Here is a 15,280-nt window from a genome sequence, read left to right as displayed (position 1 = left end):
AAAGAAAATATTTTTCCTTCAACAATGTCTATGCAAATATTTATTCCTATAGCAGTTTGTAACCTAACACCCTGACACAGTCTTGGGAATTTTTGTGGTTTGCTTTTGGGTTGGTGGTTTTTTTTTCAAATAAGCCATAAAACACTCACTAGTGTTAAGCAGAACTGTAGCTCTGTCATTTCCTTATTTTTCTTTTAATTGCAGGTGATACTTGTATCTTTGTCCCTAGAATAGCTTGCTCAGAAATGGTTGTTGTAGTTACGACATGCTAAGGCACAATGTAGTGTGTAAGGCACAGAGTGAAGACAAAAAATGACATCAGCAAGTTATTTCTTTCATTTATAAATTTCTAGCTGGTATGACATGAAGCTAATATTGCACTGATTGCTGCGTGAATTAATGCTTTCTGAGAAGAAATAAAAGCTTGCAGATGTATGCATTTCCAGTAAAGAATTTGCATAGAACCATGATTTCATGGCATCATAACACATGCCACACTGATAGGTGACCTGTTTTGACAGCTGGGGCTGGACAGGGGGATTTGTTTGCTTGGAGGATTCCTTTGGGAAGCCTGGCTTTGCTCCTTCAGCACAGGGCTAGAACTTGAGCAGTTTGCATAAGCTGTCATTAAAAAGTGTGTTTGCCTGTTGCTGCAGCTGGACAGCATGAGGTGTCATTCTTCTGATGCCTTAGTGCTGGCAGGTCTGATGGGCACTGAAATCATTACGTTTTTAAAAAATCACTTGCTTCCTAGCAGTAGTTACCCAATGTAATATCCTTGGAGAACTGCAAACGTTTATCTGGAAACTGATCTAAACTACAGCAAAAATGTGAATACTTCAAGTGCTGCAAATTGGTCCAGTTTCCATTGCCAGCAGAGGATCTGGCCTGAAAGGTGCTGCAGTAAGAGCTGAAGCAGAGGCTTCGTTTACTGTGAAGACTTCCAGCCGTGTTTACCTTCCCCCTGTGCGTGCTCCTGCTGCTTTCAGAAGTAAAGGCAAACACATGGAAAGGCAAACACATGGAAAGGCAAACATGTATCTGCAGAAGCTGGGGCTCAGTTGTTCCTTGCAAAAGGCAGAATGAGCAAGCCGCTCCTCTCTTTTGCAGCCTCAAAAGACTTGGTTTTGTTTTTAGAAATGTTTTGTTGCACCCTGAGCCATAAATACTGAGGTCCTGTATTGAGTTACAAACTGACCAGGGTAAACTCACTGCAAAGGCAGGCAAAGTCCCTGGCTCTGCTCCCTTAATGACCTTGTCACTCACCTGCCACCCTCCTCTGACAGCACTAAGTAATTCTGCTAATTCTGCTGCCTGGGATCTATTGAAGGAGGACAGGCAGCCTTGCTAAGCTTTTCTTTGAGGAAGCGCTATCAATGGGCACCAGTTGTTTCAGATGCTAATGGTATTGAATAGCACGGTTCTGCATGTTCAAAGCCAGCTGTAATCCCTGTTGTTTATTTATGTTGCATCAGGGATCAGAGGCCCATTCTCCTAAACACTATATGTTGACAGAGCTTGTAGTCCAAATATAATAGCAACCTAATTGTGTTTGTCTGTGGCTTTTGCCACAGTGTCAGTGGTTACTAGTAGTCACCCTGGTGAATAGCACCTTTGGCATCGGAGCTGTGCCAGGTACAGCTGCTCACTGATGCAGGGCAGAGCATCACAGTCTGGCATTTCAACCCTCACCTCCTGGCCCCTGGGTGCAGCTACATTACCTGACACAGGTCTGATTTCCACATCTAAATCAACAAACTCTCACTGAAATCGAGATGGCAAAATTAAGAATCGGGATCAGGACCTATGTGGAAATGATGCTCAGTTTAGATCCAGTAGATCTTGCCAGACCGAGCTATGAAATGGCAGCACAGGCAGCAGTATCCTAAGGGGTATCTCTGCCAAGAGAGATCACTAGTGAAGCCGTTCAGACCTGAACGGAAAGCAATCTCTAGGGAATGATATGGGCACTACACCCACAGCTTTAAAAACCAGGTTCTGCTTTTACAGTAGATGCAATGCTGTGTGCTGCCTGCACGTGAGGATGGGCTTTTAGGCTGCCAGGGAATTGCAGGGAACAGCCGAACATTAAAACTTCCTCCATAAACCTGAATTTAGGGTGAACAGTAAGCACAGCAATTATAAATCTGATTCCAATACTTTAAACCTACGGTAAACAGGCTTAGAGCAAGCAAATAGATCCAAGCTGCATCTAGAAAGGCCACTGGCCAGATCTTACTTATCCAAACCGGTTCAACCATACCTAGCAACAATGACTGATTTTTTTTTCACACCTTCATTACAGAAGCTGGAAAATATTTAGCTTATAGTGCATTAGTCTAGTGGGCTTTCATAAGGCCGTGGTTGGTAGTTCACCACTGGCCTTAGATGGGGTAACCTTAGCCCTGCTGTGTCAGCGGAGCCAGGGTAGGTCTGTGGGCTGCAGCAGTGCCAGGCGATGCCGCCGAGCTCAGCCACAGTGGGAGAAGGTTAAACTGAATCAGGCTGCATTTCATTAGCCTCCAGCAGAGGACATGCACCCAGCTGGCTCACCGTGGCTTGTTACAGAAACAACTTCATCCAGGGCCTGAGCCCTGTGGTTCTGCAGCTTCCAACAGAAGCATCTCCAGGTGGAAGGGGAGGGTGGTGGCTCGGCTCTGCTCCACCGGGGGCCATCACACAGGGAGCTGTAGGGAGGAGGCACACTTCATGACTCCAGCCAAACTCAGTTACACCACACAGTCAGTCTGAGCAAGGGGAGACAGGCAAGGGGATGCAGTAACAGCTCTGCAATAAAACAGTCTCCGCAAGGGTTCAGGACACAAGGCTGTCCCTGGCTGTAAGAACAGACCCAAAAGCCCAAAAGCTCCTGCAGCCCCAGGACGTGACCCTTTACACCTTCATTGCTGTTCTGCCAGTTAGATGAGCAGAACTGAAAGCTTTCTCTATTTTAAGCCCTACAAAGTTTCTTCTACAGGATGAGTCAGTGATGGGAGCTGCAGCCAGAGCTGTTGTTTCTGTACTCCATGGGACGCCGGTCAAAATATTTAGATTAGTGAGGATCACCAACATGCAGGGGAGGTTATCCCATTTCTCTGTGAGTAGGTGGGACCCAGTTAACCCATAAAAAGAATAAGAGGGTGAAGTATGAATGATCCCGTCTTCCTTTGCCCTCCCTGTGCCTTAACAAGGTGTAAAGCAAAAGAAAGAGGGAGGGGAGGATGCCCAGAAATGGCCTTTATATCTAGATCCATTGGGGATTTAGGGAGGCAGCTAAATCAGTTGGCTTCTCTGTGCCAGAGCATGGAGTCACATTGGCAGTGGTCTCCTGTATACTCCTCAAAGCCCTGACTGCCCACAAAGGGACCCACTGCCTGGTTGCCTCCCATCGGAATGCCAACAGTGGGGCTGGGGAGGATAACAAGGAGGGATCTGTATCTCAGGCTCCACTGGTTCCGGTTGCCCTCAGAGAGGAGCAGTTAAATTTCCACTCTTGCCTCCTCCAAAGAGTCACTGTGCATCACCTCCATTAGGAGCTTACGATCAGATCCTGCCTTCACTGACTGCTTAGTTGAGGTCTCTGAGTCACCACTGGGGCCGTGCCCCTACATTTAGGCATTGCAGTGCTGGTTGCTGCAGACAAGCCCTCTGACTCCAGCCCGTGGATTTCACACATCTGCAGTGCACCAGTTACGAAGTGAGTACCCAGGCTGACCGACTATGAAAGTGCTGCCCAGCATGCCAGGAGTTGAACAAGCCAAGCAGCAGCAGAAGCTGCTGGGAAAACAAAGCTGTGTCATGGTTCTTGGCCAGCCGCTGGCTGGAGCACAGCCAAGGACAGGTACTGGAGCGGCTGGGGCATGGGGCAGGCAGCGGCTCCGCACCAGAGCTGCCAGCAGTTTGATGCCTGGGCTTGCTTCCCTGGGACAGCAGAGGGTCATAGCAGAGCTGAGGCGCTGCAGCTCTCTCTGGAGAAGGTAACCAACAACAGCTGTGAGAAATCTAGCTGAAAATACAAAAAAGAAAAAACAACAAAACTCGGTTGCACTATTTACAGCAACAGAAGGTTTTATTTTGGCAGTTTGCATTGCTGTAAAATACATCCTTTGTTGTTAAAAGTCATAATGTCAATCTGAAATCTGCTGGGCTTCCCTTTACCCCAACCTCTTCCCACTTCTTCTGGGGTGTGCTTGGAGCCTGAGGTGGCTCTTGATGTCAGAGATACCAAGATTGCTGAAGTGAAAAACTTAAATCCTAGATTTTAAGTTAGTTATGGCTTGGTTTAAGCTCTTGAAATTTCTTGACACTGTATTAGTCTAGTTTTTTAAAAAAGATGATGGCTAAAGAAATAAACATGAGTGTCTTGATGTGGATAGATACGGCTCTGTTGCCATTTGGGGAGCTACCATTTCCTCCTGGTCAGGACTGTTTCCTGGCAGGAGGCTTGTGGTGTGCTGGACCCTGCTTCCATCGACTACGTGGGTGTGAGTCCCTGGGAAGCCAGGCTGCCCCAGGCACTCGGAGAGCCGGAGCAGAGCCCCAGCCTGCTGGCGAGAGCAGCTGTGCAGGGAAAAGGGGCTGAAGGCTTCACTCTGTCAGCAGTGCTGGTTTGGTGGGAGGCAGGTCCTGAGAAAGGGGGGCCTGGGTGGCTCTGCCATCCTCATGCCTGTGGCTCTGCTGGGTGGTCCAGCTCACCAGGACCCATGGTTGGGCAGGGCAGGGCTGTGTGGAGCTGGAGACCAGCCCAGCTGTGGCGTTGCTGGGACAGGGACTGACAGCACCCAGGCTGGGGGCTGGCAGCTTTGTCGGCAACCCTACTGGTGGACTCCTGCTGCTGGCTCTCCATCCTCCCCTGTCCTGGCCATGTCCTCCGCTGCCCCTCATCGCCATTATTTTACACAGTTCTTACTCAGTCCTTGGCTGTCATCTTCTTTAAAAAGGCAAGCTTTTCCATCTCCTCTCATGAAATAAGCCCTTGGCCCTTGAACACTGGTGGCCAGAGTGGCATCAAATGAGATCCTGCTAGAGCATTGTACAATTCAACACATTAGTACTTCCCTATCACTGCTGGAAATACCACAGTATTTTGGATTGTCTTTGGTTTTTTTGAGTCCATGCTGCAGTGAGGGTTCACAGTCATTCTGTGACTGCTGAGTGCGCTTTGATGTTTTCCCCCTCTCTCATTTCCAGTTCTCAACCACCAGTTTTTAGAAGAGAGCCTGACTATAAGTCTTAAAGCTTATGACCTTGAACTTTGTTCTGTGAAAAGCAAAAAATCAGAAGTGAAACTGAGCAGTCTCATGTTGCTCTCCTAGCTGAGTGAAACAAAGAAAGTCACTTCAAAGAACAGCTTTGCATGTTGCTCAAGAGATCTTCAGATAAGGTAGAAAAAATTACTCCACAAAGTTCTATACACTTTGTGGCAGAGAACTTACAACCATATAAAAAAAAGAACCAGCAAACATACAAACCTCTTCCCTTAATTTTCTGCAATTAGAGCAAGAAATAAAACAACCCTCCCAAAACCCGACAATAGATGCCCATTGGCATTCTCCTAAACAAATTCATTTCAAAGCTGTAGCTCTTCAATTTTATGGGTATTTCCTTTACTTATTTTTCTTTTGAGTGGTGGTAACCAGAATAAGTAGATAAAAACCTGCCTTGCTTGCAGCAGCTCACTTCCCTTTCTTAAACACCAGCTAAGTCAATTACTTCTCTGTGACAGAAAGGAGTTAGTTCATTACATTTACATGCAGATTTTAGCTGATAATCTTCTCTCCCCGGGAGGAGGTTTTCTGAAGGGTTTTCTGGTCAGTCTAATGAAGAGGCAAAGCCGAACAAAAGCACAAGATAATTGAGTTTGTTTCATTTTCCAAATTTTGATGATCACAATTTCCTTTTACAGGAAAGCCAAAAAAAAAAAAAAAAAGAAAAAAAATATAAAAATGGCTACAACAGCAGCAAATACTCAAAGACAAACTATAGGCTGCGAGGAATACAGTCTGTACGGTAGCTTGAGTGAAGATGAGCTGATAAAGATGGCCATCCAGCAGAGCTTGGAAGAGGACCCCGTGGGTCAGCCAGCTGCCCAGAGCCACCAGAAGTCAATGGTGGCAGGTCCCAGCGAGGCAGCCGCCCCCAGCCACGCCAGCAGCCACAACCCGCCCTACCGCATCTACCCTTGGCAAAGGTGAGTGAGCCCCTGCCTGAGCTGCCTGGCCCAGACAAACACCCTGCCCGGGAAGAGAAAAACAGCTTCCCCTGTCAAAACACATGCTTTTTAATTAGCTTTACCAAGCGGCTGCTCTGTGAGTCTGTCATTAGTTTGAAAGCCAGTCTGCTATAAATCCAATGAGGTCAACAATTTACGCCCTCACAGCAAAATGAGAATTTGCTTGATGTTATCTGCTGTAAGCAACAGATAAAACAAGAAAAGGGGCACTGCTACATGCTTTCCTGAACAACAGCAGCCCTGCTGAAGCCAGTGGCTCCTTTCCCCACGGGGGCATGCTGTATGCTGAGCCTAGATTTTGCCAGAGACGGAGCACAGCATTTGTTATGGGAAAACAGAGGAGAGAGGCCAAAAATAGGTACATAAAACAGTGTGAGCTGGCTACCTTCTAAATACTGCAGTCTTTAAAGGACGTAGTTATTTCAGATCGGAGACTGGCCTCAGGCACACTGCTCTCAGCCAAGAGCAGCTCCAGACACCAAAGCGTGGCAGCATCCCCCTCCCCTGTGGTGCTGGGCTGTGGGTTACAGACACCTGCTGACAGTTTCAAACCCAGACATTGTTCTCCTTTCATTTTTTAAAACACAGATTTCTCAAATGGGGAGGGAAGAGGTTACAAAGTCACTCCAAAGCCAAGGGAAAATATCCTTTTAAACTCCTTTTTTTTTTTTTTTAATAATCTGGGAGTAACTGAAATTTTGTTCCTCCTTCATTCTCATAACTCCACCTTCCTCTGACACCTCACTCATTACCACCTGTGATTGTTTGGTTTCCAAGGCTGGGAAACCGGGAACAATTTGATGAGCAGTAAGCGCGTTTCATAGCTGTGGAATCAGGATGCTGTGCTGCAGGGCCATCCTGCTCCCACCAAAGGTCGTGGCTTCTTGGGATCATTACTGTGCACTTGTACTGTCAGCTCTGCCACAAGGACCTGATGCGGGGGAGAACAAGGGCTCCCCTAGCCATTTGGTCTTGTCCTCCTTGGGGGTCCTTTGACACCTGTTGTTTTGGCAAAAGACAGCATCTGCTGTTCCATGCTCTAACCTGTCCTGCTTCTGCCTCAGCTGAGCAGCTTTTGACCTCCCACTGGAGGGAAAAACTTTGCAGCCTGTAGCTCTGGATCTGTAGCATTGCTGTACTCTTCTGCCACCCAGGAGAGCTGAGCTGGAAATGGAGCTGGCACCCGGGTGCCCTGGGCCCTCCTCCACCCCTGCCTCTGCCTGCTTGCGTGGCGCTTTGGAGGTGATGAGTGTCACCTCGCCTCGTCCCTGCTTCCTGAGCGGTGGTGGTAGGGTTAACCTCACTGCTGTCTTATATGGTCATTTGAATCCCCTGACGCTTCCTCAGAGGGCCAAAAATAATCTCGAGCCGAGCGAGCAGCTGAATCCAGCACAGAGCAAGCCGTGGCCATCTGCTTTTATTCAAAGCCCTGACCGGCAGGCTTTCTCGCTCTATCTCTGCGGATGCGTGTCTCTGTTTCTGCCTCAACATGACCTGTTTCTCCTATTCGGAGTATTTCTCTTTATTTCATTCATGTCATCGCCACTCCAGATTGGTGGCCCAGCCAAGAGGCCGTGCTCAGCCGTCCAGCTCGGGGGCAGCCTGGGGGTTCAGGCGAAGGTACGATGGCAGCCTGTTCAGCACATCCCAGCCCGTGTAAGTGCCTTCCTCTCCTGCTTTTCCCTGTGGTCAAAACAAGCCTTGCTATTCACTCTCCCCCTGAGCCAGTTCTTCGGGGTGGCAACAGTATCTGGTGGGGGGAAATGGTGGTGTTCATCTGGAAGAGGTCTTGTTGATACCTGCACCGCACCGTCGCTGCCCTCCCATTCTTCCTTCCGACCTCCCAGCTGCCCCAGACCATGCCCAGGCTCTTGCAGGTGACCTACCTCAGACCTCCCTTGTTCTCTTCACCCCCTTGACCCCTCTCCATTCCTCCAGTGCACATGTCCTGGGTACTCTGGGTCATTCGGTAGCTCTGAGGGGACAAGGATGGCAGGGAAGGGATGCCTGCACTGTGGTTTATTTATATAGGCTGACTCCTGAGTCAACACAGTAGATGAGGCAGGCAGGTGCTGAGAGTAACTGTGTTGGTATTAAGTTCAGCAATGGGGAAGAGTGGGGAAAACAAACAAACATTTTATTGCAGTATGTAAACAGGGTGAGAAAGTCCAGTCCTTCAAAATAAATATTTTATAAACGCTCCCAAGAGGCCATGCCTGTTCTGAGCAATACCAGCACTGTTCTTCCACACTGAGGAGGGCTGCTGAGGATCCATAGCACATCTTACCTGCCCAAGGAGGAAACCAGCTTGACTGACTTTAATCCTTCTGGCCACATTTTGCAGTTGGCAGAGACTGTAAATAAGCTAAGGTGAAAACAGTCATGGATGAGGAAAGCAGACAGGGATAGTGGTGGCCCACACTCTGCCCCAGTGCCTGTATGTAGTGAAAATGTCTGGACTGTATTGAGTTTATTACAGCTCCCGGCAGGCAGAGAGATGCATGCACCTGCCTTTAGCTATGAGATGAAGAGAAGAAAATCAGCGCACTCTCTGTCCTGCAGAAAATTCTTGCCTGTCTTTATCTACCCAGTTCAAATCTAGTCTGTTTTATTCATCTTACAAGTCCCTCCCTGGATGTATGTTGCAGTGACCACCCCACCCCCCCCCACACTTCTCCTTTCATCGCTTACCCAGCTCTACAATCTCCCCCACCTCACCCTGCACCCTAGCTGATCCAGCTCTGTGCCTGGCTCCCCACTGACATTGCCCTCCCTGACATTGTGAAAACCTATTTCTGTTGAAGCATGAAGCCTCCCTCAACCTTGTCACCTGCCAGTGCCCCTTGGCCACACTAAGATCACATCCTCTCATTAAGTGCTCTGCACACCTTACATGCCTCTCTGCTGCTCCGGGTGCAATGACTGGAGGGCAGGCATTTCTTCTGTATTAGGTAGCTCAGTAGGGTTCAGTCCACAAGAAGGCTGGGATAAAGCTGATAACTTAGGGCTCCTCTGCTACCAGGTGAAAGCAAAAATGTGTTTGGGAAGCCACCTGAAAGCATGATGTCATGACTGCTTTATAGCCCTGGTCCCAGAGCCAGGCAGGGATGATAGTTGGCTTCACCTGGGGAGATGCTGTTCCTTCATGCTGCCTGTATCTCACCATGCTGCCTGTATCTCACCAGGCTGCCAGGAAAGGGAGGAGCAGGAGCTTCCTGAACCTTTCTGTGCTCCACTGAACTGCTTCTGCAGCACCCAGAATTGACCCCATCATACATCTTATCTGCAATGAGTATTTATTATCTTGGCTGCTGGCCTTTGAAATGCCTTTATTCTTTTGACTTGCCTGTAAGGTTAAGATTTCATCAGATCTTCAGGTTTCCTCTGTAGTTTTAATACTCACTTTTTCTGTATCTGACAAAATCCAAGCTGTAGAATGTGTTGCATTTTTTTAGAACAGCCAATTATGAGCCAGGCAGAAAACAAGGATTACACATTGAAACTCATTAAACTTTCTGTACTGATCTGGAATTTGCTTGGCTAAAGCATCGACAGCCTTGTCCAGCAAACCCCCTCATTTTACTCAGGAATCATTTAAGGTCAAGGAGCCCAACAGAAGTTTGCTTCCTTCAGCATCTGAGGGCTTAAGCAGAGTAGTAACTGATTCTTCACACATTTTTAACCCTGCCACAGATCCAAGGTACCCTCTGCTTTCACTGAGGCCTCAGCTAAATGTAATTCACTCTGCATTTGCTGTGTGCCAGCCCAATGCACAGCCTTCTGCACTGGCCCACCTGGCATGCAGTAACTCATTAAGTGCTGGTAGCAATCATGTGCCCAAATCCTCAGGCTGCAGTGAACAGCCCTGCAAGTGTAATCTGAACCTTCGCACAGAACAACAGATGGTTTCAGCAGCCTTGTGCCAGAGGCTTTTAAAGACGAAGGTCCCCCACCTCCGCCTCCTCTCCCAGCCAAATGTGCCAATTGTTGCTGTTAGCAGACTTCAACAAAATGCCCAATTTAAAATGCCTGTATAAAAATCTGTTATCTGTACAAAACTAGCAGTGTTAAGCTTAATCCCCAGGGTACTCTAAATAGCGTGGAGATACAACAGTGTCCCTGGGACCTCAGCAGGGCAGCTATCAGAAGGTCACTTGATTTCTCCTGGGTGGGCTGTGGCCAGGAAGGCAGCTGCCTGCTCTAGCTGTTATCTCCTCAAGCAAAAAGCTTGGCTTTGGGTCCCATATCTCCCTCCATTCCAGCGTTGCTATTTTTGTGACCCTGCTGTCTTGAGATCACTGCTTCCAGCTATAGAAAAGGAGCAAGTGGTACTAGGTCCTTTTTCACCTGGGAAATGGTGTCTTTCCCATTCCTTGACACACATGTGTTCACCTGTTCCATTGCAGTCCCTGAGTTTATCCTCACAGAAGCAGCTTGGTGACTTTTCTTTCAGTGCTAGGATTAGTGTTATGGCACAGATTTTGGTACCTCTAGGCAGGCTGAAATTAATGATGTCTACATAAATTTCAGGCTGTCAGTCTGCCCAGCCCCTGCAAGGCAACAAAATCCAGGGCTACTTCTGTAACTTGCACTAAATGCAGAGGCTGTACTAATGATCTGCTTTTTGAGGACTCCTGCACTGTGAGCTGCCCCTATTTTTCTGTCTCTGATCTCTGTTGTAGAATTTTAGACCTTCTGCCATAATCGGAGTTTCTTCTGGTTGTTCCCATTGTCACTGCTCTGCATGACAGTCACTGCACACTGTATTCCTGCTCTGGTGATGCTAAAAGTCTCTCTGAGACATGCACTTCCCTTCCCTGTCTCTGCTTTCAAGGCTGCAAGATGTCTCTTTAGAGTTAGTTTGAACCACAAACTGTCCTATGTTTCCAACATCCTCTTGTTCTCTGTCTCTGAAATCATTCATTTTTTGCAAGTCCCCATTAGAAGTGGAAAAATGCTTCTTCCTTTGTGGTGTTTGCTGTCCTGGTGCTTAGTCATTTGGTGCCTCAGAATAAGGAAGCAGTGCCTGCCTTCTCCCAGCACAGCTGAGCAGGAGCATGAGCAGGTACTCACGCTGGAAGGCACAGCCAGCCCACCGCCAGGCACAGAGCCACTGCCTGCCAGGGGCAAGGGTCCTGCCTGCATCACCTGCAGGGTACCTGCTCCCTGCCTCTGCTGCGCTGTCAGCAGCCTCAGCCGGGGTGGAAGGAGGGTGGCGGGCCGGGCTGCGGGCACTGCTGACCCATGGTACGGTGACAGGCAGCATTGTGACCCCACTTTGCAGGGAGTCCCACAGCAGCTCTTGCTGTTGCTCGGCAGGACTGGTGTGCCCAGTCAGCCCTGCTCTGCAATAGCTCTTACAGAGCTTGGAGAAATGGGTTGCTGTCTGGACTGTGCAGAACACAAGCTTGGCAAAGAGAAGGCTTGGCAGAGCAAAGCACACTTGTAGGCTGCTCATTGTGTCTCACTTCTGGGTGGCATGGAGCACACTTCATGCTCTTTGTAGATTTTCACAGTACGCCTTGTCTTGAAAGCTTCAGAATTAGGTAGCATCAAAAGACGATTGTCACGTTATTTTTGTTTTCTGTGATAAACAGTGAAATACTACTTTAACACTTTTCAGTGATTCTACACATTTCAATCACTTTCTACTCTGTAGAGGCTTTAAAATACTCCTTACCTCCCTCTCTCCCTAATAATTTTTTATTCCTTTTACTCCTTGTGCCTAGAAGTTTTTTGACCCTGTGGAGTCTGACAGTGGTTTGCTGGGTTCAAATGGACCAGATCACAAATCTTTTTACAGCTTGGCATCAGGTCCCAGCTGTGGTTCCAGAGGCCCCTGACTGCTGGAGTTTCTTGGGGAATCGCTAACTTGTCTAAGAGGTTTGCAGGAATGGACTTGTCAACGGAGCTAACGGGTCTGCTCCCAAGCAGGCTTCTCACGACCAGATTTTTAGAAGTGCCCAGCACCTAATATCTCTTACTGGGACACTGAATACACACTTTTGAAGGTCTATAATTTCTGAGGTGGTTATCATTTCTGAAAATTTGATTACTCAGTGCTGAAATAAAGGCTGGGGACCTGTGGGGCACGGTTGTGAAGGGCAGTGCAGAATTTCATTTGGGTGGGTGGATTTGGTTTTTTAATCCTCCCTGGCTGAAGAAAGGAAAGCCCAGATCAACACCCTGATGTTCACACAGTCTAACCAGAGCTCTCCCTTCTTCGTAACTGGACTGGCTAATGTCTGAAAACAGCATTGTGTAAGAGAAATTGGAAGTATCTTTAAAATACAAGAATAAGATTTGTTGAGAATTTCTGTTTTAGGGCTAAGCCACCTGCAAATCAAATTTAAAGTTTTCTTCAGGGATGAACAGAAGAAATTATCTTCAATCAAGAGATCTCATATGGAAACACATGTCCCACATGGGACAGCAAATGGCAGGGTGATGCAGTTATCACAACCATGGACACTCATGGAAGTGTACAGAGCAAGGGTAAAGCTGGTCTCCCCCAACTCCAGCTATCTAAAATATAAGTGTTTATGTCAGAGATTAGTCACACTTTTCACCTTCCTCACACTCCAAGGAGAGAGCTTGGCACCTCCAGACAGTGATTTTTCTGATCTGTTGTGAGTGGCCAAACCAGAGAAGACAAATTTTACCTCTACAGGTCCTGTAGCAAGACACCTTAGGATGATAAATACTATATAGGCTAGGGATTCACTATATTGGCTAGACGATACGGTGATGTTGCTGCAAAAAGCTTCTCAGTAATGAAGGAGTTTTAATCTTATTTTAAAGAGAACTTGACCCTGTAGTGGCAGCAATCAAGGATGGAGATGAAAAAGCAGTATGCAACATGATGAAATCAGGAAAAGACCTTTCTGAACCTAATAAGGATGGCTGGATACCCCTCCATGAAGCTGCGTACTATGGCCAAGTGGGTTGCCTGAGCCTGTTGCAAAAAGGTCAGTGAAGTTAAAGCTAAGTAATCACAAAAGGGAGAAGAAGAATATGAATAAATTAAAAAGCAGAATTAGCAGAAACCCAAGCCTGGTCTGGGACAGTGTGTGAAGCTTTTTTCCAATCTCTCTGAGCGTATGTTAATTTCACCTTCTCTTTGAGAATAGGTTCCCAGACTGAAGCTTCTAAAAGTTAGGATCTTCCAGAGAAAGTGGTATCTGGATAGATCTTGCCAAGTCCTGGACATCTCACAGTAAAGCCTTGTAGCTGAACTCTCAGCTGTTGTGAGCTGCTTGGCTGCCACAGCTGACAGCAATTACCCCACTTCCCACTAGTGGGAGATCCAGCCCAGCACCTCTTTGCTTATCTCTGAAGGTGGTTAACTACTATAGTTTGTTTTCAAACTGTTGCTGAAGAGCAGTTACTCCACAACTTACTGCATCACCAGTGGCCATAGCTGAATATTTTAATCTATGCCGGCCACTGATTTAAAGTGCTTGATCTGAGTTACAGTAACTTTATAGTATATTCTTAAATTGCTTTGCTCATGGAAAAGGAAAAGAAAAGAAATAAACAACAAAAAGTCACGTAAAGCTAGGAGGATCTTGAAAGGTAATGATGCTGCAGATACTTGTGCACTACGTGCTGTGATGGCTTTGGGCTTGCCATTTCTTCACAGCGTACCCTGGCACAATCGACCAGCGCACCCTCAATGAGGAGACAGCTCTCTACCTGGCCACCAGCCGGGGCAACCTGGACTGCCTGCTCACCCTGCTGCAGGCTGGGGCCGAGCCTGACATCTCCAACAAAGCCAGAGAAACGCCACTCTACAAAGGTAAGCGGCTGCCTTTCCAGGGATGCTGAGCTCTTCTGGCACCACCGAGGCAGAGCTGCAGGATGGCTGGTGGTGTGAGGCTGAAACTGTGATTAGCTCTCATTTTCTACTTTCCCTGTCTACTACGTCTGACCTGCCATGCCACAGCCTTTCTTCTCATCCACCTCAGAGGCAGGATTAGAGCTGCCCCTGCAGGATGCCACATGGGCTGAGGGTGGGGTGGGTGATGCTTAGTGGGGCCCTAAGCACAGGGTGTCTGCACAATGTCCCAAACTTATGGAAAGCTGGATTGTACAGGAATATGTATGCTCGTCTAAACAGTAGGTCCTGTTAGGTGTGGGAGTACGATGGCTGTAGACATGCCAGTGATTCCTATATTGTGTGCGCCAGGCCAGGCTGTGTGCTGTGGGAGATGCATAAGGTTGTAAACAATTCATTGAGGTAGGTAAAGTGTTTAGTGTGAACATGCTACTTTGCTGCTGGTCAGAGAGAACACTTTCTTTAGCAGAACAGCTTTACATTATGATATCACAAAGATTCAGAGAAGGAGATGATCTCTCACACTTTCATGTCCATGCCCTTTAACTGACTGCTCCTGTCATGACTATTTTTAGCACTCTAAAACATTAAAAAGCACATATTACTGGTTAAAACAGTAATCTTGCCTCCAAGTTTGGATGCCTAGCATTAGAGCTGTTTAAAATGCATTTGTTTTAAAATTCTGGCCTATAGTCTGCTAAAGGAAAGCTGTTCAACCGTGCATTTAGCACACAGTAGTGGTGGTAGTAGTAGTAGCAGTGCTCATACTACTACTAATAACAGCAAGTGTAATAGGAAAGCACCGTTTAGCCAGAGGAAAACTGTTATTAAGGATGTGCTACTCTTGATGCAAAATCTTCTGGTCTATCCTCCAACAACAACAACAACAAAAAGAAAAAATATCGTAAGAAACTAGTCATCCCCAGTGCGTAAACAAATTAAACTCTGCAGAGCCATGCACAGGTAATTACAGAAGTGTCTAATCACATAGTTGCTTTCAGTACACATGAGTGACACCTGCGTATGGGTGAGGAAGCCATGGCAATATCCCAAGGGAAGAGCCAAACCCAAAAGGTGGGAATTCTGTGAGGAAAAGACACTATTATTTCAAAGAAAAAAACCCAATTGCTATGGAGTGTGCTGGCCTCTCTATACATTGTACAACAAATGCTAACTGGGGTTTGTAAATGTCCCTTATTCTAAGTACCTTT

General features: G+C 47.2%; 1 protein-coding gene across 3 annotated transcripts in view; it reads left to right on the top strand.

Moving 5' to 3' along the window:
- Nucleotides 1-5,685: 5,685 nt before the first annotated feature.
- ASB2 (ankyrin repeat and SOCS box containing 2) overlaps nt 5,686-15,280 on the top strand; it is a 28,076-nt gene continuing 18,481 nt past the window's right edge. The window contains exons 1-5 of one of the 3 annotated variants that reach the window (XM_056347034.1): nt 5,687-5,814; nt 5,911-6,190; nt 7,784-7,888; nt 13,034-13,200; nt 13,875-14,030. In XM_056347034.1, the coding sequence (XP_056203009.1) occupies nt 5,751-5,814; nt 5,911-6,190; nt 7,784-7,888; nt 13,034-13,200; nt 13,875-14,030 (772 nt within the window). In that variant the 5' untranslated portion in view covers nt 5,687-5,750. Of the gene's footprint in view, nt 6,191-7,783; nt 7,889-13,033; nt 13,201-13,874; nt 14,031-15,280 lie in introns of all 3 variants that reach the window. The other 2 variants (XM_056347036.1, XM_056347035.1) reach the window with 2 other exon arrangements.

Source organism: Falco biarmicus, chromosome 7 (genome assembly GCF_023638135.1).
Source record: "Falco biarmicus isolate bFalBia1 chromosome 7, bFalBia1.pri, whole genome shotgun sequence".
NCBI classification, from domain to species: Eukaryota; Metazoa; Chordata; class Aves; order Falconiformes; family Falconidae; genus Falco; species Falco biarmicus.
The sequence above is the reverse complement of the archived record's forward strand: the minus strand, read 5'-3'. Positions and strand labels throughout refer to the sequence as shown.